The sequence below is a fragment of the Cavia porcellus genome, unplaced genomic scaffold (genome assembly GCF_034190915.1).
Source record: "Cavia porcellus strain 051 isolate PalLab524CR breed Dunkin Hartley unplaced genomic scaffold, mCavPor4.1 scaffold_16, whole genome shotgun sequence".
Lineage (NCBI taxonomy): Eukaryota > Metazoa > Chordata > Mammalia > Rodentia > Caviidae > Cavia > Cavia porcellus.
The window spans coordinates 52237613-52262280 of NW_026947499.1; the positions used below are offsets into that span (position 1 = coordinate 52237613).

Genomic DNA, 24668 nt, shown 5'->3' on the forward strand with positions numbered 1-24668 from the left:
TATTAAGTGTTTCTTTAGACTATGGTTTGAGTGTTCTGCTGACAAATGGCAGTTTTTAATTTAGAAATTATGTGCTAAGATCCTGATTCTGGTTTGTTTCTGTTTGTTTGTTTGTTTGTTTTGCTTTGCTTTGTTTTGGGGAGGGGTTTTGGTAACAGTGATTGAACTCGTAACATTGGGCTTGCCAGGTAGGCACTTGTGCTGCTGAGCTAAATCCCCAGCCCTCGGATTCTGCATTTTTAACAAGTCTTCCAAGAAATTGAAGATAACTTCAGGCTATACCTTGAGAAACATCAGTTTAGAGAATAGGTGTTCTCAATGACAAAAAAATTCTAAAATAGTTAAGACCATACTTTTTTTTTAGCTTTATGCTATAAATACTGAAGCATTGAGTAATAAGCAGGTAGGGATAATGAAAATGGTCACTATGGAATGATAACTGAAAAGAATGTCAATCTGTATACTTACTGAATATTAATATGTAATGTTTCACAAGTAAAAAGTACTTTCCTAAGCTCCCAACCCTGCTCACTTCCTCAACTTCACCCGCATCTATTTTTTATCAGTCACCATCCTGTGTTTTTGTGGTTCATCTTAGAACAGTCTGTTGTTACACTGTTTCTAATTCAGAAATACTTCATAGAAGCTTCTAATTTCAATTTAGGTTGAAATTGATAATAATGTCAGTTTAAGAGCAGACCGCTTCATCTTTATCATGCAGGAGTTCTTTAAAAATAAAAATTGGTGTTGAAAAAGTTAACATCACTATTAATTGACTTCTTTTGAGTGCGAAAATACAAAAGCCCTTTTGTGTGAAACACACACCAAATACTGGGGAGAGATGGGAGCCCAAATATTTTAAATGAAACTTGCACCCTCTCCACTAACAACACGGATAAGCAACTCAGACTCTTCTTCTGTTTCTTCTTCTATCCTCTGTTCTCTTTTTTTTTTTTTTTCCTTCTTTTTTTCTTTCTCTTTTTTGGGCAGTGGGAGACTCCTCTTTCACAAATTGGGAACAATGGGGCATAAGCAAATTGATACTTATTTCTGGAATCGTGGTGATGTCTATGGAGCAGCTGCAACACAAATAACACACCTAAGGTACCCTACTGCATACAGCTGAGATTCTTTCATTTTCAGCATTGAGATAAACACACTTTTTTCCTAAATGAAATAGAAAGGGTTTCTCTAGGAATTCCTATGCTTTACAGATTTGTTTGATGAAGAGATGGGAGTGGAAACAGTGGTGACCAGTCTGAGAATAGCTTTTTGTGTTTTAATATATTTAATACCCAGCATTTTTGAAAAATACATTTCTAAGAAAAAATGAGCTCTGAATGTCTTAATGAAGTATGACTGTATATTTTTGTAACACATACTTTGATCCTTCAGATCGTATTTTTAAATTGATTATAAATAGGTTAATTTCTTAGGGTAGTAATTATAGTTGATAATGGCTTTGAAGTCTAATTCTGTCAGTTCTATTAATTGTGTGGCAGTGAAATATTTCTCTTGAACTATCTCTGTTTAATTGTAAAATGTCAATACCAATTTTAATTTTCCATCTTGTAGCATTCACTCTTAAAAACTTCATGGGTTTTGGAGACTGTTAGATTGTGGAGGTAGATATGTTACTTGTGTTTTCAAGAAATGTACTTCCGTGGGGAAAATTATGTTTAAGGTATCCTCTAAATTTAGATTCTGGCTCTGTCATGTTAATAGAACTTCATGGCACTGAATGCATTGCTTTACTTCTATGATCCTCTGTTCCTACGAGTTAAGGATTCTGGGATCCTTTAGCTTCTGTTATCATTTCTTTATTTCTTTTTGTTATACTTGTATAGAGTTTTGTGTCTTTGTTTAGGAACAGGATAGACATAATAATAGCTCTCTTATTTTGGAAGATTTAATTTGTCTAAAATAATGGGCATTGTACTGAATTGTATATTCCTATAATATAGTAGAACATATAGCCTCAATATTTTGCCTTCTTAAAACACTAAAACCTTTTTTTACAGAGAAGCATATGCAATTGGCAAGAAAGAAAAACCACCCTTCTTACCAGAGGAACCATCATCTTCATCGGAAGAAGATGATCCTATCCCAGATGAATTGTTGTGTCTGATTTGCAAAGATATTATGACTGATGCTGTTGTCATTCCCTGCTGTGGAAACAGTTACTGTGATGAATGTAAGAAACACTGAACACTGAAAAACCTGTATTTGGAATATTTATATTTGCTTGGAAGGGCTCCTAAACAACATTGTGTATTTTGATAAAATATGAAATGTCGATAGTAGCTGCTGATCAGTTATCAGTTACCTTTTTTTTCTTTTTTTAGACAGTATCTCACTATGTAGTTTGGGCTGGCCTTGAACTCACTATATAATAGCTCAGAATGGCCTCAACTTAGTGATCCTTCTGCCTCAACCTCTGGAATGCTAGGATTACAGGCACAGAACATTTAATAGAAGTCTGTGTTTTTTAAACACTGGCCTTTTTGCTCTTTTAAATATTAGAATTAACTACATCCTATATTTTCATCATGGTGGCTGTATGCAATATTTTTAATAGAGAATTTTTGTTTTCTAAGTGTGTGTTTATACAGAAATTTTTAAATCTTTTGGGCCTTAAATCTTGAGAATATTTTAAAATGATACCTTAGTCTCTTTCCTGTCCTGAAGTTTCTGAGTAGTTGAGACTGTCTTCTCGTGTTACTCAGCACTGACATGTGTTTTGACTTTTATTTTTTTACTACTACTTCCCTAAGTTTGTTTCTTCTTATCCAAAAGAAAATGGTATTTGAAAATTAGAGTTCAATTCTGGTATGGCTTTTTTCATTTCTAATGGTAGTTTTTGAACATAACTATTTTCTGGCTTTTTTGAGGACCAAGGTCAAGAAGAGGTCACTTAAGATATATTTTGGATAATTGCTTATTGAAACATAATCAGTGAAAGTACAGTTTAATCTTGCTTCTATTTGCTGTGCAGCAGGTGTTTATAATTTCCTTACCTGAATGATGCAGGGGTTTTTTGTTTGCTTTGTTTTTTTGAGACAGGATCTCCATATGTAGTCCAGGCTGGCCTTGAACTCAGAGATCCTCCTGCCTCAGCCTCCCAAGTGCTGGGATTATCGGTGTGCATCACCATACCTGACTGTGATGTTTGTTTCTTATGGTGCCTATTCAGAAACTCTAAGCCAAGTGAAAATTTTTATCGCTTTTTCTAGACTATTCTTATTTCTATTTTCTTCTCACTATGCCGATGATGTTAAACGTTTTAGAGCTTTCAGGGATAACAGCCAGCCTTGACACACATTCCATAAAGTTTGCCACCTCTGTACTATACTTTATTTACTAACTAAACAAAGAATATTTATTTGGGAAGGAGTTTTTTCTCAGTTTGAACTTCGTTTAAATGTATCTATGACTTTCTGATGCAGCTGAGATCATAGAAAAAGCAGAGGAGTATTGTAAAATGAGATTTCACTTTATTAGTGTAAAAAGAGATTAGTTCTGTATATTTGGAAAATAGTAATGTAACAAGAAATGTAGTCCATCTCTTTAATTCATTCTACAAGTACCAAGTTTGTCCTATGATTTTTAAAATTTCCTTATTATATGTAGGTATAAGAACAGCACTCCTAGAATCAGATGATCATACATGTCCAACATGTCATCAAAATGATGTCTCTCCTGATGCTTTAATTGCCAACAAATTCTTGCGACAGGTAGCTATCTTTGTATCCCCTTAATGAAAAATAAATTTAATGTTTTAACTGTTCGTTGATTGAAAGCTATATGATGTATTTCTGCATTTTTATGTTTGGTATCTATAGGCTGTTAATAACTTCAAAAATGAAACTGGCTATACAAAAAGACTTCGAAAACAGTTACCTCCACCACCACCTCCAATACCACCTCCAAGACCACTCATTCAACGAAACCTACAACCTCTGATGAGATCTCCAATATCACGACAACAAGATCCTTTGATGATTCCAGTGACGTCTTCATCTTCCCACTCGGCTCCCTCTTTATCTTCATTAACTTCAAGTCAGTCTTCCTTGGCCCCTTCTGTACCTGGAAATCCATCTTCTACCCCAGCTCCTGTACCTGACATAACAGCAACTGTCTCCATATCTGTCCATTCTGAAAAATCAGATGGACCTTTCCGGTAAGTTTGTATTTCTCAGTGGCAGAAAACAAAGTTATATGTTGGTTAAATGTTATTAATACATTGATTACTGTGCTTAGTAAGTTGAAATGATTTGTAAGAAATGACTTAGTCTTACTGGAGGAATAGGGAGATGAAAATAATTCTTTTGGCAACTGATTAAGCAACTAGCCCAAGATTAAATAATACCTAAGTTGCCAATCACCCTATTAAATGTTAATTTGTATAACGGGCAGAATTCGCTCATAATGGTCATAATGATATTATTAGGAAAGAGATTTCAGTGCAACTAAGAATATTTTGGTAAGTAGAGGAGTTAAAGCCCTGGTGGAAGTGGAGGTCAGGAATAATGATTATTTTGGAGCATAATTAATTACATAGTAGAATAGTGAAAACTGACTTAAGTTCTACTACTTCAGAAAAGTTTGGCCATGTACTCTAAAGCTTCCTTCTTTTAAAAAATCCAATGAGCCTTTAAAAATAAACATCAAACCTGTTTTAGACAAGCCAAATCTTTAGGGTCAGACTTTTGCAAGTATATTTGAGAAATCATCTGGTTTACTTTAATTTTTTATTTTAATAGTGGGAAATGAGAATCCTATGGCCTTTCCAGGATCACCCATTTAGTGTAGTGGTTGATAAACTAAAATTTATGAATCCTGTATCCTTTGGATTTATTCAGCAAATAAATTTTTGAATTTTTACTTCATTCGTGATACTGTTTGCTATCATATGTAATACCATGTTTTGTTTTGTTTTTTTTCTGATTTTTTGAGACAGGGTTCATTATGTAATTCAGGCTGATCTTGAACTCACAGCAATCCTGACTCCTTCCTGAGTACTGAGCTTACAACGTGGCCCACCCCTCCCAGCTATATATAGTAGTTCTTTTTTGAGACAAGGTTTCACTATGCAGTTCAGGCTGGCTTTGCACTAACTCACTTTTGTAGCCCAGACTGGCCTTGAACTCACAGTGATCCTCCTGCTACAGCGTCCCCAGTGCTGGGATTGCAAGCATATATAGTAGTTCTTAAGGTAGTTCCTTTTTTTTTTACTTTTGTACTTATGCCTAAAGAACTCACCAAAGACTTGGTCCTTTCTTTCCTCAAAAAAGTACATCATCTTTGACTTAACACATCTTGATGATGGAAAGTTAGTGACAGTCATTTTTACTCACAAGCTACCATATTTGATGACTTTTTAATACATTATAATTACATTATTTTCTAGGGATTCTGATACTAAAATATTGCCAGCTGCAGCCCTTGCAGCAGAGCACTCAAAGGGAACTTCCTCAATTGCAATTACTGCTCTTATGGAAGAGAAGGTAAATTTACTGGCTTTTAAGCTTGCTTTTCTTATCGTTGGTTTTTTTTTTTTTTTTTTTTTTTCCCAACTCCTTTGTCCTTTTTTCTTTTTTAACTATACTTATTTGTGGTTCTCTTGAAAGGGTTACCAGGTGCCTGTTCTTGGAACCCCATCTTTGCTGGGACAGTCATTATTACATGGACAGCTGATCCCTACAACTGGTAAGTAAAATTACTTGGATTTGAACCTTTTTATCTTTTCAAAAATGATTTGTTTTATTCGGTTTATGATTTTATATTTAATGATTGCTTCTATTTTTTGTTTGTAAGGTCCTGTAAGAATAAATGCTGCTCGTCCAGGTGGTGGTCGACCAGGTTGGGAACAGTAAGTATATGTTTAAAAAAGATGTAAGAAGATAATTGCTCTAATCTAGATAATGGAATCTACAAACTGGACAGAATGCTTTTTGTAATTCCTTTGTGTGTGTGTGTGTGTGTGTGTGTGTGTGTGTGTGTGTGCGCGCGCGCCAGGGATCAAACCTATGACCTCGTGCTTGCCGGGCAGGTGCTTAAGCCACTGAGCTAAATCCCCAGCCCCCGTGTAACTCCTCTTTTTTATTTTTTGTAACTCTTTTTATGTGCCAAATTAATCATAGATTTTATGTCTAGTGTCACAAATTCAAGTTTATAGGAGGAATTATTTTTTAAAAGTATAATGTACTTACACCTTTTTATAAAGTACATGGAATTGTTTAGACAGGTAGACCAGGTATTAAGTACATTATAGTTCACCTTTAAACAACTTGAAAGCTAGGAGTGCTGGCCTTTGTGAAGTGGAAAATCTACACATAACTTTTTTTCTTTCCTTTCTGGTACCGGAGATCGAATTCATGACCTCATGCTTGCCAGGCAGGCACGTATACTGCTGAGCTAAATCCCCGCGCTGCACATAATTTTTTGAGATAGTGTTGAGAATTGAATCTAGAGTTTCATGCATACTAGAAAAGTTACACCAGTAACCATAACTCTTGACTCCTCTAAAAGTATACTATTGACCGGAAGCCTACCACTAACATAAACAGTGCATTGACATATACCTTGCATGTTGTATGTTATTTATAGTGAAAGATACCTAAGAATGGAAGATGTATTGGTACTTCAACACTTAGTTTACTAGAGACTAATTGCTCCAGATTATTATAGTTACATCACATGTGCTTTAAGTGAATATTTAGTAAAACTTCAGCAATAACAACAGGAGTTGCCTGTGAAATTACAGTGGTACAGTATGTAAAATACTGTGTCTTTACATTTGTTCACATTTCTCTTGGCTAGATGGTGTTTGTGCAGTCTGTGAGCATACGTTTTAATAAATTGTAACTTTTTATAAGAGTTGTATGTATTTTATGGTAGTTAAGTGATAAATTACTAAGTACATATATTCGGTATATTTAGAACATACCTTTTTCTTAGTTTTTTTTTTTTTTTTTTTTATCAGACTTGAGTTTGTCTGGAAGTTTTTTCAATTTATGTGTCTCCCAAAAATAATAATAATAATAATAATAATCTCCACATATAAGTGGACACATGCAGTTCAAACCCATATTGTTTTAAGGGTCAATTGTAATTCTTATTCCAAATTAGTAAAATACAAAATCAAATTCTTTTCTCCTTCGTGTGTTAACAAATGGGGATCTTGATTAGACTTTAATTAATGAGTAGATAAAAATTATCTGAAAACTTATTTTAAATATGGAATCACTTGAAAGGTTAAACTTTTCCCTATCTTTAGTTTAGGTTATCAAAATTCCTCATTTTGAATATCCTCTGTGTTGAAGTCTTGCTACATTTGTAAATCTATTGGATATGATTTCTTACCATTACATACAAAGCACTTTGATCTCGATGGAATGTTTCTTGGCACTAAAACTCAGTAGAAGTATTTAATAACTTTCTAATTTATACAGTCATGTCTGTCTAATGCTTATTTTAAAATTTAGATCTTTTGATTGTAAGATAAACCAAACTTTTCAATGCTAAATGGGAGATTAGAAGAAAGTACATGAAATTGTTTAAGACAGGTAGACCTAGGTTTGAATCCCAGCTTCTCCATGGACATATGCTTTTACTGCTTAACCCCCATTTCCTCATTCTTAGAATCAGAATGTTGCTAGCCTACCTTACTAAATAAAATGCCTTTATAGCACTCTGTAAAGAAATAGGCTCTTTTCCTTTTCTGTAGCAAATTCACCGAGTGATTGAAAGAACACTAGTTAAAATATAGCAAAATATTCCATATTGAACCTTAATTATTGTTATAATACAGTTCAGAAAAGTCAATTTTCAGTAAATGTACTATTTGCTCAGATTTTATCTGAAGTAAAAATTCAGTAAGTAAATGTTTTTGGCATAATTAAAATAGACCATAAATTCTGAACAGTGTAAGGTTACATATTATACTCATGCAGAAATACTCAAACCTATTTTATGCTTTTTCCCACATGCACAGTTCCAACAAGCTCGGATATCTGGTTTCTCCACCACAGCAAATTAGAAGAGGGGAGAGAAGTTGCTACAGGTAAGCATGCTAAAAATCCTGGAAAGCAGTAGTCTCATTACATGCTAAAGAAAATAAAGAGAAAGGGAAATAAATCAATGGCAGGAAGAAGGGGGGAGTCATCTTATTTTTGCTTCTCTTAAATTTTCAGTAGTTGTCCTTAAGTCTTGAAAAGCATAAATTATATTTAATATTTTTTATTTAAAAAAAATTTTTTTGAGTCAGAATTTCACTGCATAGTTCAGGCAGGCCTCAAATTTGTGATAGTCCTTTAGCCTCATCCTCCTAAGTGCTGGATTTGTAGGTGTGGGCCCCCTTCCAGTCTTAAATTTAGTATTTTAGGAGATGGTTTTTAAGGTTACCTCTTTAAACTCCTCAACTACTTTCTCCCTATAAGCATACAGAATATTGGTGATGAAAGTTAATGAAAAATTGTGTTTCTCTTTTCCTTACCATTTCTTTTCCAAAAGAAGAGATAAGAGATTGTTTGGTGCTCTTGCCCTAAAAATGCATAAATAATATTATTCTGAGAATAAAGGCATAGATCTTGCTCTGTAGGTCATAGGTTGCCATCAGGATAGAAAAGCCTTGAAAATTTTATAGCAGGAATATTAAAAGTATCTTTTGCATCGTTGAGAATTGCTAACTACTACTTCATTACTAGATCTCATGTTAAAAAAAAAATAATAGTTACTAATTTCTAACTCTGAAAAGCTTAAATCTGAACCTTTTCTCCTGCTTTCGTATACCAGTTGGCCATAATTTTAAAAATTTAACAGTTTAATAGAATCCCACTCAGTTTCTTTGCTGAGGCACAATTCAGAAACTATATTTTATCCTTTGAGAAACAACATTAAGATGTTCAATTATTAGTTACAGATATTAAAACTATTTTGTATGGTCTTCACCCATTTTCTCAAAAAAAAAAAAGTTAACGAAAAGTAGTTTTTCTTCATTTAAACTTAAGGTCTCAAAAGACTTTTTGGGGAGGATTATGTCACAGGCACCGTTAATTGGTCAGTTCTTTCAAAAGACAGATAGTAACGGGGTAATGAGCACAATTATAATCTGAATTTCATTAGAATTTTTAAATGTAGTAATTCTAGTAAAGGTCCCATAAATTTACCCTCTCATTCTCTATGTGGCCTTAAAAAGCATTATTTTGTAACTTTTCGGTTTGTGAGATGAGGTCTTGCTTTGTTGCCCAGGATGGTCTCAAACTTCTCAGTGTCAGGTGGTCTACCTCAGCCTCCTAAGTAGTTGAGACCACAGGCATCTGTCACCGTGCCAGCCTATGTAGTTAACATTTACAAATAAGTGGCATTAATGTTTCCATGTTAGTGGAATAGTCTATTCCATTTGATTGTATATTTGGAAATAATTATGGGTAAAGTAAGCTTACTTGTCTAAGATCAGTTAAATTTAAAGGAATATCTTGAAATTTATTTCTCCAGAAGTATAAACCGTGGGCGACACCACAGTGAAAGATCACAGAGGACTCAAGGCCCATCACTACCAGCAACTCCAGTCTTTGTACCTGTTCCACCTCCTCCTTTGTATCCACCTCCACCCCATACACTTCCTCTCCCTCCAGGTGTTCCTCCCCCACAGTTTTCTCCTCAGTTTCCTCCTGGCCAGCCACCACCTGCTGGTTATAGCGTCCCTCCTCCAGGGTTTCCTCCAGCTCCTGCCAACTTATCAACACCTTGGGTATCATCAGGAGTGCAGACAGCTCATTCAAATACCATCCCAACAACACAAGCACCACCTTTGTCCAGGGAAGAATTCTATCGAGAACAACGCCGACTAAAAGAAGAGTAAGTATTTTAATTTGAAATTATTATACACCTTTTCATTTTCTGGTGTAACATTAAATAGGTACCTTTGGAAACATTTTCCAGTGTTTCCACTTAGTAGAAGAAAATTCACCTAAAATTTAAACCAAAGCCATATAAGCAACTTCCTCAGGGATTCCTAGTTCTTTATAGTTTTAAAGTGAAAAACTAATAACAGTTTCATTCATTTCATTCATGATCTAATTACATTTGTCTTGTTAGTTTTCTTAAATGGTTTTTGTTAACTTTCACTCTTTAACTTTATTTTACTAGGGAAAAGAAAAAGTCCAAGCTAGATGAGTTTACAAATGATTTTGCTAAGGAATTGATGGAATACAAAAAGATTCAAAAGGAGCGTAGGCGCTCATTTTCCAGGTTAGTGTTTTGCAAGCCTTCACAACAGAATTACAAATGGGACTTTGAATATCCAGGGATTAGCTATGGATATAAATAACATTGTACTCATGAAATTTTTCTGATTCGGTCTAGATATATAGAAATGGAGATGTTGCCTAGTTCCCAATATCTGTTTATTTTTAAAAAAATGTCTCAGTGTAAATTCTATTGTGTAGAACTAGCAGTTAAGGGGTTAAATTGCCCTTGTCCCTTGACATTATTACAGTTTAAAATAATTGGGAAATGTTTATGGAAGGAAAAAAATAGGGAAATAGTCAAAGAAAATTACAAGGACCCTCTTAGCAAAGGCTTCAGCTTCGTGCTAGAACATTAACCTGTGTAATTGTAAGGTAGTGATAGAAAATAAATTGCTTTATTGATTAAAAATTGAATTGTAAAAATTCCCTGGAAGTTTGTTAAAAAATCTTTCTTTTTTGTTTAGTCTTACACTTAAAATGTGGTTTCTTTTAAAGTTAGACTGTTGGCCAGTATAGGATGAAAAATGGACTGCTATTTAAATAATTGGCTAGGAAGTGAAATTGAAATTTAATTGGCATTTTGTTTAATGTTAGTAAGTTCATATAACTCACGGTACATTAATGCACTCCACTCTAGTTAAGACTTCACTTTTGTTTTGTAATAAATGATTGCTCTGGCTTGTCTGCTTTGCTCCATTCCAATAGAGGTCAGTATACCTCTTTAATCACCTAAGATAAAACTTGACATAAAGGAAAATGAAACAGTGAGAAGAGAATACTAGAATCTGTATTTTATTGTGTATATAGTTCTCAACTACCAATTATTGTTATGTTTTTGTTTTTAGGTCTAAATCTCCCTATAGTGGGTCATCATATTCAAGAAGTTCATATACTTACTCTAAGTCAAGATCTGGGTCAACACGTTCACGCTCTTACTCTCGATCATTCAGCCGCTCACATTCTCGTTCCTATTCGCGATCACCGCCATATCCCAGAAGAGGCAGAGGCAAGAGTCGCAATTACCGTTCACGGTCTAGATCCCATGGATATCATCGATCTAGGTCAAGGTCACCTCCCTATAGACGCTATCATTCACGATCAAGATCTCCTCAAGCATTTAGGGGACAGTCTCCCAACAAACGTAATGTACCTCAAGGAGAAGCTGAACGTGAATATTTTAATAGATTCAGAGAAGTTCCACCACCTTATGACATGAAAGCATATTATGGGAGGAATGTGGATTTTAGAGATCCATTTGAAAAAGAGCGTTACCGAGAATGGGAAAGAAAATACAGGGAATGGTACGAAAAGTACTATAAAGGGTATGCTGCTGGAGCACAGCCTAGACCCTCCACAAATAGGGAGAACTTTTCTCCAGAGAGATTTTTATCACTCAATGTCAGAAATTCACCCTTCACAAGAGGTCGCAGAGAAGATTATGTTGGACAAAGTCATAGAAGTCGAAATATAGGCGGCAGTTACCCAGAGAAGCTTTCAACAAGAGAGACTCATAATCAGAAGGATAGTACAAAGTCAAAAGAGAAGGAAAGTGAAAATGTTCCTGGAGATGGTAAAGGAAATAAGCATAAGAAACACAGAAAAAGAAGGAAGGGTGAAGAGAGTGAAGGTTTTCTGAACCCAGAATTATTAGAGACAGCTAGAAAATCAAGAGAACCTACAGGTATTGAAGAAAATAAGACAGACTCATTGTTTGTTCTTCCAAACAGAGATGATGCTACACCTGTTAGGGATGAACCAATGGATGCAGAATCTATCACTTTTAAATCAGTGTCTGAAAAAGACAAGAGAGAAAAAGATAAACCAAAAACAAAAGGTGACAAGACCAAACGGAAGAATGATGGATATGCTGTGTCCAAAAAAGAAAATGTTGTAAAACCTGCTAAAGGATCTCAAGAAAAACTAGATGGAGAGCGTGAAAAATCTCCTCGGTCTGAACCTCCACTTAAAAAAGCCAAAGAGGAGACTCCAAAGACTGACGCTGCTAAACCATCATCATCTTCGCAGAAGGATGAAAAGACCATTGGTACCCTCAGGAAAGCTCACTCTAAATCTACAAAAGAACACCCAGAGACCAAGCCAGTCAAAGACGAAAAGGTAAAGAAGGACTATTCCAAAGATATCAAATCAGAAAAGCTAACTAATAAGGAAGAAAAGGCCAAGAAGCCTAATGAGAAAAACAAGCCACTTGATAGTAAGGGAGAAAAGAGAAAAAGAAAAACTGAAGAAAAAAGTATAGATAAAGATTTTGAATCTTCTTCAATGAAGATTTCTAAACTGGAAGTAACTGAAATAACGAAACCATCACCAAAGCGCAAAATGGAACCGGATATTGAAAAGATGGATCGGTCTCCAGAAAAGGACAAAATTCCATCCTCATCTGCCCCAGCCAAAAAAATCAAGCTCAACCGAGAAACTGGGAAAAAAATTGGGAGTACAGAAAATGTATCTAGTACAAAAGAACCCTCTGAAAAGTTGGAGTCCACCTCTAGCAAAATTAAACAGGAAAAAGTCAAAGGAAAAGCCAAACGAAAAGTAACTGGAACTGAAGGATCCAGCTCAACTCTTGTGGATTATACCAGGTATCTGATTATGGGTAGATGGGTATAAATACCTGTTTTGGGAAATTACTTCCTTTTAATCTTATCTGTGTTTGAACTTTTGCATTAAGAGTGTGCTTTTTATTGGGATTGGCCTGGTTTACACTTTGATGATCTTTAAAGAAAGACGTTGTAAGAAGATTTGGGAGATGATGCACTTATATCGTTAAGTCACATATATCATTTTTAGAGCAAAATATTTTGACTTTTTAAAGTTAAAAGGACATTTGTCATGCCGAAGTTAGTATTTCTGTGTTTTATAATTAAATGTTTACTATTTTAATTGTTTTTTATCCTTTTTTAGTACGAGCTCAACTGGAGGCAGTCCTGTGCGGAAATCTGAAGAAAAAACAGATACAAAACGAACTGTAATTAAAACTATGGAAGAATATAATAATGACAATACAGCTCCTGCTGAAGACGTAATTATTATGATCCAGGTTCCTCAGTCCAAATGGGATAAAGATGACTTTGAATCTGAAGAAGAAGAAATTAAATCCACACAGCCTATAGCAAGTGTAGGAAAGCCTTCTAGTGTTATAAAAAATGTTGGTACTAAGCCATCAAATACAGTGAAGTATACTGAGAAAGAAAATGAGCCATCAGAGAAAATTCAGAAACTCACCAAGGAAGTGAGCCATGAAATTATGCAACATGAGGCAAAAAGTTCAAAAACCTCTGTATCTAGTGAAAAGGGGAAGACCAAAGATCGAGATCATTCAGTATTAGAAAAAGAAAATCCTGAAAAAAGGAAGAATAACACCCAACCAGAGAAAGATAGTAATTTGGACCGTTTAAATGAACAAGGAAATTTTAAAAATCTGTCACAGTCTTCTAAAGAAGCTCGAACTTCAGATAAGCATGATTCCGTTCGTAGTTCCTCAAGTAAAGACTTTACTCCCAATAGAGAGAAAAAACTTGACTATGAAGACAGAGAATATTCAGGTTCCAAACGGAGAGATGAAAGAAATGAATTAACAAGAAGAAAAGACTCTCCTTCTTGGAATAAAGATTCTGCTGGACAGAAAAGTAAGCCAAAGGAGGAGAGAGATTTGCCTAAAAAAGGAACAGCAGATTCCAAAAAAAGCAGTTCTAGTCCTGCAAGAGACAAAAAACCTCATGATCATAAGTCCCCTTATGATACTAAACGCTCAACTGAAGAGACAAAATCTGTAGATAAAAATTCTTGTAAGGATCGTGAGAAACATATAGTAGAGGCACGGAACAATAAAGAATCAAGTGCCAGTAAGTTACCTTATGTACTTAACCCACCGGACCCACAGATTGAAAAGGAACAAATAGCTGGGCAAATTGACAAGAATGCTCTGAAGCCTAAACCTCAGTTGAGTCATTCTTCTAGACTTTCCTCTGACTTAACTAGAGAAACCGATGAAGCTGCGTTTGAACCAGACTATAATGAAAGTGATAGTGAAAGTAATGTATCTGTGAAAGAAGAGGAAACTTCTGGAAGCATTTCTAAGGACCTGAAAGATAAAGTGATGGAGAAAGCAAAAGAGAACCTGGAGATACCAGTGGTTGAACAAGTGGGCGTAAGCAGGAGCCAGAGTCAAAGCAGCCCTAGCGTTAGTCCAAGTAGAAGTCACAGCCCTTCGGGAAGCCAAACCCGAAGTCACAGTAGCAGTGCCAGCTCAGCAGAAAGTCAGGACAGCAAGAAGAAAAAGAAAAAGAAAGAAAAGAAGAAGCACAAGAAACACAAAAAGCATAAGAAGCATAAGAAACATGCAGGCACTGAAACAGAATTGGAAAAAAGCCAAAAACACAAACATAAGAAAAAGAAGTCAAAGAAGAGCAAAGATAAAGAAAAGGAGAAGGAGAAGGATGACCAAAAAGTGAAATCTGTCCCTGTGTAAAAGGACAGATTTGTTTTAAATTGACTTAATTACTAAGTCATCTGTATTAAATTTTGTTATAATGTAAAGAGATTCAAGCCTTGTAAATAATGACACGGAAGACCCTGTGCTGCACTTAAAATATTGCTGCTTGATTATTTGATTTTTACATCAGAGCTTTATAACACGAACTTTTGTACAGAATTGTGACTTGTGACCATGTAACATGAGAGGTTTTGCTAGGGCCTATTATTTTTAACCACCATTAATTAGTTGGGGTGGAGTTTACTGTGAAATTTTCACATTTGAATTTTTTTAATTGCCTGGCAAAAGCTGATATGAGTTCTAAAATATCAGCAGAATGATTTGCTGAAGTCATTACAACCCCGTTATGTCACGTTTTGATTACAATAAAAGTTTTCAGTAAACTTTTCAAATGTCGAATGTTTGTATTAGTGTTGCATCTCCTTCATTTTCCTGATTAAAATATTTGAATCTTTGAACTGAACTGAATATACCAAATTCTAAACACGGAAGATAGACTTGGGCTGATGGTAGGTAGCCAGAAGGAAGGCAGAATTAGTTGGAGGTGCAGTTAAACAGTAACTGCAAATTTGAACTTCTAAAATGTGGGTTTAAATGTTGAGGAATTGTAACTTGTTTATGCTACATGTTTTTCTTGAAACCAGTAAGCACTGAATTCCTTAGGCTTGCTCAATCTGCCTCCTTGAGAAAAACAGACACTGAGTACTAGAAACAACTATAATTATTTCCTTCATTACAGTAGTTCAAGAAGAATATTGTGGACAGTAAAAAGCTCCTGAAAGGATTTGGGTAATGAGGCTAAGAATGGTACTTAATCATGGTGGTGTAAATAGGAATTATCTTATTCCGCGTTTGGACAAAGAACAAAAGACAGTTGTGATCTGTGATGGTGATCTCGTGTTCTGTATCAGGGGCATAGAGTGGTAGATGATGAAAAGTGTTTATGTGATCAGCAGAGCATTGCTGTTACTGTTTTACCTTGATGCAGCATTTCTAAATGCATTAGATGCCACATACTAGGTTGACACTTGATTTTAAGTGGCATATGGACATAACTTTAAAAGTATTTTTAGTGCAAGATTTTAACATTTAAAAACTAATCTTAAAAAATTGTATAGGTGAAATAAGAATATATGGTAAGTGTAAAAAAATTCAGAGGTGAGTTAAATTTGAGAAATGCTACCTTTGAGTCAAACCAACTTTTCCTCTGTAGGGCTGTGCTTTTTGTTTTGATGATTCAGTCCCCCCACTCACACACAGGCGCACACACACCCTTATGGTTAGAGATGGAATCTCTATTGAGACCTCTCCAGCCCTACCCCAACTCACATACAATATATATATTCATTACTTTGTGATTCCATTTAATGTGCAGTCTTAATTCCAGTTAATCTGGACCAAAATTCCAAATTCTAGTGAGGATCTGGTACCCAAAAACTGACATTTTATCATAAAGTCTATCACATGAAGACACATGCATTACCCAGACATGCTGTTTTTATATTTTAAGCTCGAGTAACCTTCACTTTGACTACAACCCATTACTAGGAAAATTTCCTGGAGTCACTCATTCTATTTCCTGTCTTATTTAAGCTCCAGTATTTCATCCACAGCTGTGGTCTCCCAGCTTCATCCTCTTTTGGTGTTATTTAGGATTAGGTTTCAACTTATCCCTCAATTACTCTTCTTACTTTCCCTTCTCAAATGGCCTGTGTCCTTTCATTTCAGTCACTTGCTAACATCCCCTAAACTTTTCCCCTTTACCCATCTTTCAGCAATTAAACTGCTAACCTCCAAACCTGAATTAGCATGCTGAATACTGTTTAGCAAAAGTCCTGGAAAACAGTTTAAAAAATAATTTGCCAGACATTGTGCCAAGTGTTTACACTTTCCTGTGGCTCTGGATGCCTTATGCTTGCATTTTAAGCATAAAAAGGTACTGCATTAAGATTCAGTTCTTACCACATGGAGGAGTGAGACAGCATATTCAGACTACTTTTGCACAAAAAAAAAAAATTCTGAACCTTTTTTGAACTTGGCTGTTCAATCTTTCTAGAATTCCCTTACTACTATACATCATAATTTCTTGTTCATTCTTGAAAAGTTACATTGCTTTTTTAAAATTTCCTCTCAGTCCCTGCCTGTCCAGTGCCATACACACCTGAGGTGTAGTGGCATCACTGAATAAATGGTAACTCTTTACAGAGTTTTTTTGTTTTTTTTAAGAGGGGAGGCTGTGTTTGGTTGTCTCACCACATGGAATACTAACTCATAAGTAATGTGTATTCTAGGAGCCAAACCATGCACAACATATCTTCATGGTTTTTTTTTAAAGTACCCTTTTTTAAAACTTAGATACTACATTTTACCAAGCAAATTCTCACCTAAACAGTGACTGAAAAATGTGTAGAAACCAGTAGAGCAAACATCACAGATAACCAGTGCGTCAACTTTTTTTTAAGGGAGATTTTTAGCTACTACAGGTATAAAAAGTATTCTGCCAGTAATCAGATTCTTTATTGTGCCAAGGTATTTGAAAGTTAAAACTTCAGTATGCTGGGGATATAATTCAGTGGCACAGCACCTGCCTGGCAAGTGCAAGGTCCAGAGTTTGATTCCTGGTACCAGAAAAAAAAAAAAAAAAAAAACTTTCCAGTAGTAAAATCAGGTACTTAGGGGCAACTTTCCAGTAGTAAAATCAGGTACTTAGGGGCAACCTGCTCAGGACCCCTTCTGTGTGTCTTCAGACAGAAGCTTTCTTTCAATAGATATATTCTACTCTTTAAAAAAAATCAGGTACTTAAAAATAACTCCTGTAGTGTCTGCATACCAAATGTGTGCTAAAATCCAAAATGTTTTAAACCGATATCAAAAGTAGAGAGCTATTTAATGGTTTATTCATCTCTCTGTTAGTATCCTTTGGTGTCCACCTTTTTTGCCTTTAACAAATGCTGTCCTTACTATACAAAACTATACATAACAAAACCTCAGACTGTGAAATGCACTTCTGTAAACCCTTTAACTGTTGCCCACTTGAGAAGTGTCAACCACAAAAGCCTGTGTGTGTGTGTAAAATGTATACCCTGCTTTCTATGTCACAAACATCTTTCTGACATTAAATGTTTTCTTTAACTGATGCATAAAAACAAATATACATCAGTGAGGTACTGTGTAATGTTCTCATGTTTCTATCAAACACATTTCCTCAATTATTTATGGTGAAAACCCAAATCTTTGTTCTAGTTTTATGAAATGTAATAGTACATTGTTACCCTAATGTGCAATAAGACCTGAACTTTTTGTTCCAATCTGATTGTAACTTAGTACCCATTTATTAAATTATATACACATGCACACACGCGCACACACACACTTGCCTTTGGTAACCATTCTACAAGATCAGTTTTTTTGATATCCTACACATGAATGCAGTTACGCAGTACTTGTCTTGGTGTATTTCAGTTTACATAAACATTTCCAGGTCCACCAAATGTAAATAACAAGTTCATTCTTTTCATTGCTAGGATTCCATTTTATACATGTGCCACGTTTTCTTTACCCATTTGATTAATGGACAACTTGTTTCCGTTTTTGGCTTACTGTGAGTGTAGCAATGAATATGGGAGTGCAGATGTCTCTGACGTACTGATATTGCCTTTGGATGTAGCTGGTAGTGGGAATATTGGATCATGTAGTGTTTATAATTTTTTCGAGGGACTTTCATATTGTTTCCCATACAAGTAGTATTAATTTACAATCTTACCAACAGTGTACAAGGGTTTGCTTGACATTTTTAAGAGCTACAATGATCGTAACAAGCTACTTATATCCTTGACAGAACATCAAGCTGACAGAAGTGAATAATAATTCAACCTACTAATTGAGAAAAAGTTAACTAATATTCCAAAGATTTCACGTGAATTGGTAATTGAACGTATATAAACAGTTTACTAGAACTATTTGTTAGGCCTTTGAGATTATTTTTAGGGTCATGTTAAAGGAGGTTTTAGAAACAACTTTCTAATTTCTTTATGCACTTTTGATAATGATCTTATATTAAAGCCAACACCAGCGTAAATCTTCCTTTTCCACTTTGAAATCTGACTGTAGTAATTTGCAATAAAGATGGCTTATCCGGTATGAATCTTTATCAGTTTATGTTCCCATTTTAAAAGTCTTTAAGTGATGAAAGATTCTAGTATAAGAAGCGTATATTTAGGATTCAAAATGAAATACACTTTTTAGAAACTTTACCACCTTAATAAAATTTTGGTGATTATCTAATAAATTTTTACATAGTTTAATGACATTGAAGCTGATAGACTTTTTCATGTAACAACTAAAACTAATCTTTTTATTTTATTTAAGAGGAAAAAGAAAAACACAAAACAAAACAAAGCGGTGTAAGGGTACACGTAATACAGAACTACAAATAAAAAACATAACAGTAAGAAATCACCTGTTAATAGATTACATATTATCATCTTGAAAATAGTTGCTCAAATCACAGTATCAAAGAATACAAGGTGGACATTCAAACAGGGAGACTGCAAACAGCTGTGTTCAATGATCCAAAAACATTGATATAGTCAGCTATTTAACACCCCTAAACACACTTGCTGTTATATCCATTAGAGCTCTTTTTATTTTTTTTTCCCTCTCTTTTTTACAATAAAATTTACACATTTTGGATTTTATTACTCCTTAGTGCTTATTACTTTTTTGGGGGGGAGAAAATACAGTCAAATATGGCAAAACAAAGCTGTCAGTCAAAACTAAGGATAGACATAGCACATGGTGTAGAACAGAGCACAAGGTTATCAACAATGGTTATTAACGTCTCTTTAAAACTAATCTTTAAAAGTAGGAAAATGGGAGGAGGAAAAACATCAGTATTAGAAACTGGGAAAGGATGGGAGTGTAAACAAATGTGAAATTTCTGCCTTAGTATCACATCTTAAGAAATAAAGACTGCTTATCTAATGACAATTCTTCCTTACAAAGCAGATGGCCTCTTGGGAAATGAATAAAGGATTTTGAACACCCCATATCTGGAGGGACAAAGGTAAATCATGGAGCAAATAATATTCTCTTTGAGGCCCCTCAAAGTGATGAAAATTGTACAAAAGGAACAGCGTAGTTGTAGGCTGTATCAGTACGGAGGAAGGTTCAATTCCAAAACATTTGTTATAGCAGGAAACAGACTAAGTCACACTCATTTTCCTGGCTATTATGGGATGCAGAAGGAAATACAAAATTGCCAGAGTATTACGATAGCTAACACAAGCAGAAAAATCATGAAATTGAATAATACCACAAATTGGGCCACATAAATCTAGCATGAGCAAAAGAAATGGTTGGTTTTTTCCTTTGGCACTGGGGCTCAAACTCAGGACCTTGTGCTTGCCAGGAGGTGCTTATACCACTGATCTATAGCCCTGACCAGAAAAAGATTTTTTCAATATGCAGATTGGGAAGTTTTTCACAAATTAGAATTCTAAGAGGAATAAAATTTTCTATCCAAAATTTTATTACCGTAGCTCAAAGGTTTGGTTTTCTTTCAGGCTTCTAGGATCACCTCATCTTTTAGTAGCTTAGTTCTTTTTTCAACTGGCCAGTCAACTGGAAACCCAGGTCTTCCTTATTTTTGGTGATTGTTGTGTGAGATAGTTTATGTTGGTTTATTCTGATTTTTGTAGGACAAGCTCTCACTATGCAGTTCAAGCTGGTCTTAATCTCACTATATAGTCCAGACTGATCTTGAACTCACAGCAATCCTGTCTTGATTTCCTGAGTGCTGGGATTACAGCCATCCTCTTTTTCATTTCTTGATGTTCACTCCTAGTACACATTTTTCTCATCTGGTCTTGCTATAGTAGTTTCAGTTTTCATTAATACGGCATTTCTGTCTTCACAAAACATGTCTTAGCCTCTCATTTGTCCATGTATATCACCATCTTTTCTGTTTTACATTGTAGGCCTTTTATTTTTTTAAGCTGAACTTAGGTATTTTTCTGAACTGAGATGACATGCTATGAAAGGGTAAAAACTGTTAATTCCTCAAAACAGCTTTTTCTCTATTCGCAATTTTCAGTTTTTAAAAGAATATTATGCAAAAGTACAAATGGTCATTTAATTCTAAAAAAATGTCATTGAAAATGATGAAACAAAAATTTCTATTGTTGTTATTTAGTGTTAACTCTACATTCAAAACCAACCCAATTCTCCATCCTCCCACCACTTTGACACATTGTACACCTCTCCCCATCTTCTGCTTCAAGTAAGCTTTACCATTTAGGTTAAACAACCTAGGTAGGTAGGTAGCTAGATAGATATATCAATCTAGATAAATGAGGAAAAGGGAGTTCAAAATGGAACCATTTGGCATAGTAAGATGCTGTTCTTACAAAATTAATTTTATAGGATTAATAAAAGGTTTGGGTTTGATTTTTCTGTTATATAACCAAAAGTAAAGTGTTCTTCTCTTAGTTCTGTTTTTTCTTGAAATATCCCTCCTAGAACTTTTTTTCTACCTGTCCAATAAAATTGGTTGTCCTAAATCTGACACAGAACTATCAACCTTCAAGTTCCTAGAATTCCCTTCACCTTCTTTCTTGAATCTTTTGTTTGTTTTTGGAAACAGGGTCTCACTAGTTTAGGCAGAACTTGAACTCACTGTGTAGCCCATGCTGGCTTCAAATTCGCTATGATCCTTCTGCCTCAGCCTCCCAAGTGCTAGGATTATAGGTATGCACCATCATGCCCAGCTTTTTGGGATCTTAGTGTCTTCTGTTCACATCTTTCTAGATTTGCTTCTTCCTTTGCGGTGGAGGACACATTCTTTAGTGAATTTCCTGAAGAGTTTACAGGAATTAACAATTTGAAGCATATAAGGTCACAGTGCTTTTATTTCACCCACACACTGATTTGTGGTTTGGCTGGACATAGAATTCTAGGTTGGAAATTATTTTCACTTATATTTGGAGAAATTTTTTGTCATAATCCAGTTTTTGGTGTTATAAGGAGTTCAAATCCACTCTGACTCAAATACATTTATATGAAAAAAATACATTTATCTATGAATTACCTCCTTCCAGTAAGCTTTGGGGAGCTTCCTTTTATCCTAAATATATTATACAATTTTGGTAATATGCCTTGGTGTCTTTTTAAGTTTATTTTGCTGAATATTATATAAGCCCTTTCAAATTGAAAAATCAGCTCTAGAAAAATACTCCTTTAATACTTGTGGGATAAAATCCTCCATTTCATTTTTTTCTGCATTTTTCTTCTGGGACTAATTATTTGGATGTTTGCATTTCCTAGACTACTCTGGAATGCTCTTACCTGTTTCTCCTGTTTTTAATCTATATTTTTATTTTGAAGTTTCTTCAACATTTCTGTATTTTTATTTCTGCTGGCATATTCATAATATTTCAAGGTTTTTGTTTTCTGGTTATTTTCATAACATTGTTTTTTCATGAAAATAATAGGACTTGGGAGGATATGATAGGTTTTGCTAAAGTTTTCTTACACTCTTTGCATAAGAAATTCATGTGTGAGATTTGCCAAGTGGGCTCAGTAAGATTTGCCTGAATCATTTATTGGAGATTGGGCACTTTTCTTGCTGCTTACAGTTTCTCCAAAGAGGAATCTTCTACTCCTTGGAGTGTTGTAGGCGAGGTGTGACTCTGTTACAAATCTAGCTACCAGAAATTGGGTGGGTGAGGGTAAGCTTCATTTAGTACATACAGACTCAAACTTGATTTCCCTATTTTTAGTACAACACGTCTCCTCACTGCTATACCTGATGTCTTCACATTCAAGTTCTGTTTTTGGTTCTCCAAAAAAAGAGTATATTGAGATTTTGTAGAGAATTTTAAAACTACAAAAAACTTGGTGAATGCAGCTTCCAGTTTCTGACTGAGTACATCTGGCATGTGATCTAAAAGTCAGGCCTTTAAATTTTCTGGTAGATTTCAACATACAGTTAAGGTTGAAAACCTCTGCTCTACTTGAACATCTCCAGAGAATTTGCCTTCAGTCTTCTGCCAGGATGATCTACTTCATATTCCTCCTTTGACCCTATCGGGAGTCCTGTTTTCTGAGTTCCCTTACCTTTCTATTCTGATTCTCTCTGAGCTTTTATGTTATGAATCACTCAGTGTTGGGCTTCTGATTTACATTTCTGATTTTATGGTCTGGTCAGTTACCACTTATGAATTTCATCTTCCAAAAATATACCTGTTGCTTGCTTTCCTACTCTTGTTCTTGCTTGTGCCTTTTATGACCCCATGTTATTGTAGTACACATTTGGGATGGAACAGAGATAAACATAAATATTCAGCCCCCTATACTTTGCTGGGATTCCTCAATTCTACTCTCATCATATCGTAACATTAAAATGTCACTAAGGGCTTGCCTTGTCAGATTTAGCAAAAATTCAATCTGTAGAATATAAACTTTCCCAAAGATTCTGCAAATTTGTGAGATGTTTTGTTTTTACAGTTTAAAACATTAAAGATTTTATTGGGCTTATGTTTTTGGAAAACTTCAGTCCATAGCTGACTGCCTCCAAGGTAGAAACAGTCTGGTAGAGGGCATAGCAAAACCCAGGTCCATAGTTCTTGGCACCTGGGAAATGGCAGGGATATAGTGACCAAGAAACATGAACTAGTGACCATATATACCTCCCAATGTCATACTTCCATGACCCATCCAGACTCACACAGGAGCGCATTTTACTAATATGCAAGGTGTCTAGGATGTTCTTGTTTTCCATGTCATTCTAGATTTGCAGTTTCTGGTTCCTTGAATAACTATATCAACCAAAGTTTTTCCTTTAGACAAAGTTCTCGTCTATGATTTTATTCTTCCCTGGCATCATCTTTTTTTCCCTTTCTTTTGGTAATTCTGATTTTTCTTCTATGTAACTTTGTTTTTAAATGTTTTTTAGTACATGTTGCAGTACATAATGATTAATTAAATCTATTGTGGGGAATCAGTATGCATATAAAACACATCTCAATTCCTTTTTCTACCCCTATCACCATACCAAAGGCCTTATAAGATAAATTTTTAAAGAGAATTTTTGAAGCAAAGTCTTGCTATGTAATTTAAGGTGGCCTTGAACTCACAACAAATCTCCTGCTTCAGCTTCCTGGGTGCAGTGATTACACGTGTGTGCCACCACACCTGGTTTACACAAACACTTTTTTTTAATCGATACTGGAGATCAAACTCATGACCACTTGATTACAAGGCAGGCGCTTATGTTGCTGAGCTAAATCCCCAGCCCCTACACAAACACTTTTCTAAATAATTTTTATTTTTCTTTCTGTTAGGAGAGGGCATGGTTTATATCCCCTAATTCAGTGATCTTCATGTACAATCCGCTATTTGCTTCCATGTTTGTGACTTTTAAATTTTTTTTGTTTTAAAGAGAAACAAGCAAACAAAAAAACAACAAAAGTAAAATGATAACAAAAAACAGTGACACAGAATTTCAAAACAAGATGATAGCAATTTAACAATGGTTTTTATATTACTTATTGTTATCTTCAAAATAGTTGCTCAGGTTACAAGATACAGGCATGCAAGATTTATCAAACAATATAATTTCCATTTGATCAGTTTCTTTCCCTTTTATTATATCTATTGTAATTTTTTGGACCTTATTTACTCACTCAAGTTTTTTACACTAACGAGACAATGTAGTGTTTACACATGCAAATCTAATTTATTTAACTTATGAGCATGACTTCCAGTTGTATCTATTTACCTACAAAAGCCTCAAGTTTATCATTCTTTATGGCTGAGTAGTATTCCATTGCATTAAAAATACCACATCTTTTTTTATCCACTCCTCAGTTGATGGGCATTTGGGTTGTTTCCAAGATCTGGAT

At 34.9% G+C, this 24668-nt stretch overlaps 1 protein-coding gene across 4 annotated transcripts in view; it reads left to right on the forward strand.

Moving 5' to 3' along the window:
- Rbbp6 (RB binding protein 6, ubiquitin ligase) overlaps positions 1-15158 on the forward strand; it is a 32009-nt gene extending 16851 nt beyond the window's left edge. The window contains exons 8-19 of one of the 4 annotated variants that reach the window (XM_063226678.1): positions 991-1104; positions 2022-2194; positions 3631-3734; positions 3843-4180; positions 5411-5507; positions 5631-5709; positions 5818-5872; positions 7997-8065; positions 9499-9861; positions 10153-10254; positions 11099-12853; positions 13176-15158. In XM_063226678.1, the coding sequence (XP_063082748.1) occupies positions 991-1104; positions 2022-2194; positions 3631-3734; positions 3843-4180; positions 5411-5507; positions 5631-5709; positions 5818-5872; positions 7997-8065; positions 9499-9861; positions 10153-10254; positions 11099-12853; positions 13176-14742 (4816 nt within the window). In that variant the 3' untranslated portion in view covers positions 14743-15158. The remainder of the gene's footprint in view (positions 1-990; positions 1105-2021; positions 2195-3630; positions 3735-3842; positions 4181-5410; positions 5508-5630; positions 5710-5817; positions 5873-7996; positions 8066-9498; positions 9862-10152; positions 10255-11098; positions 12854-13175) is intronic. The other 3 variants (XM_063226680.1, XM_023560877.2, XM_063226681.1) reach the window with 3 other exon arrangements.
- Positions 15159-24668: the final 9510 nt, after the last annotated feature.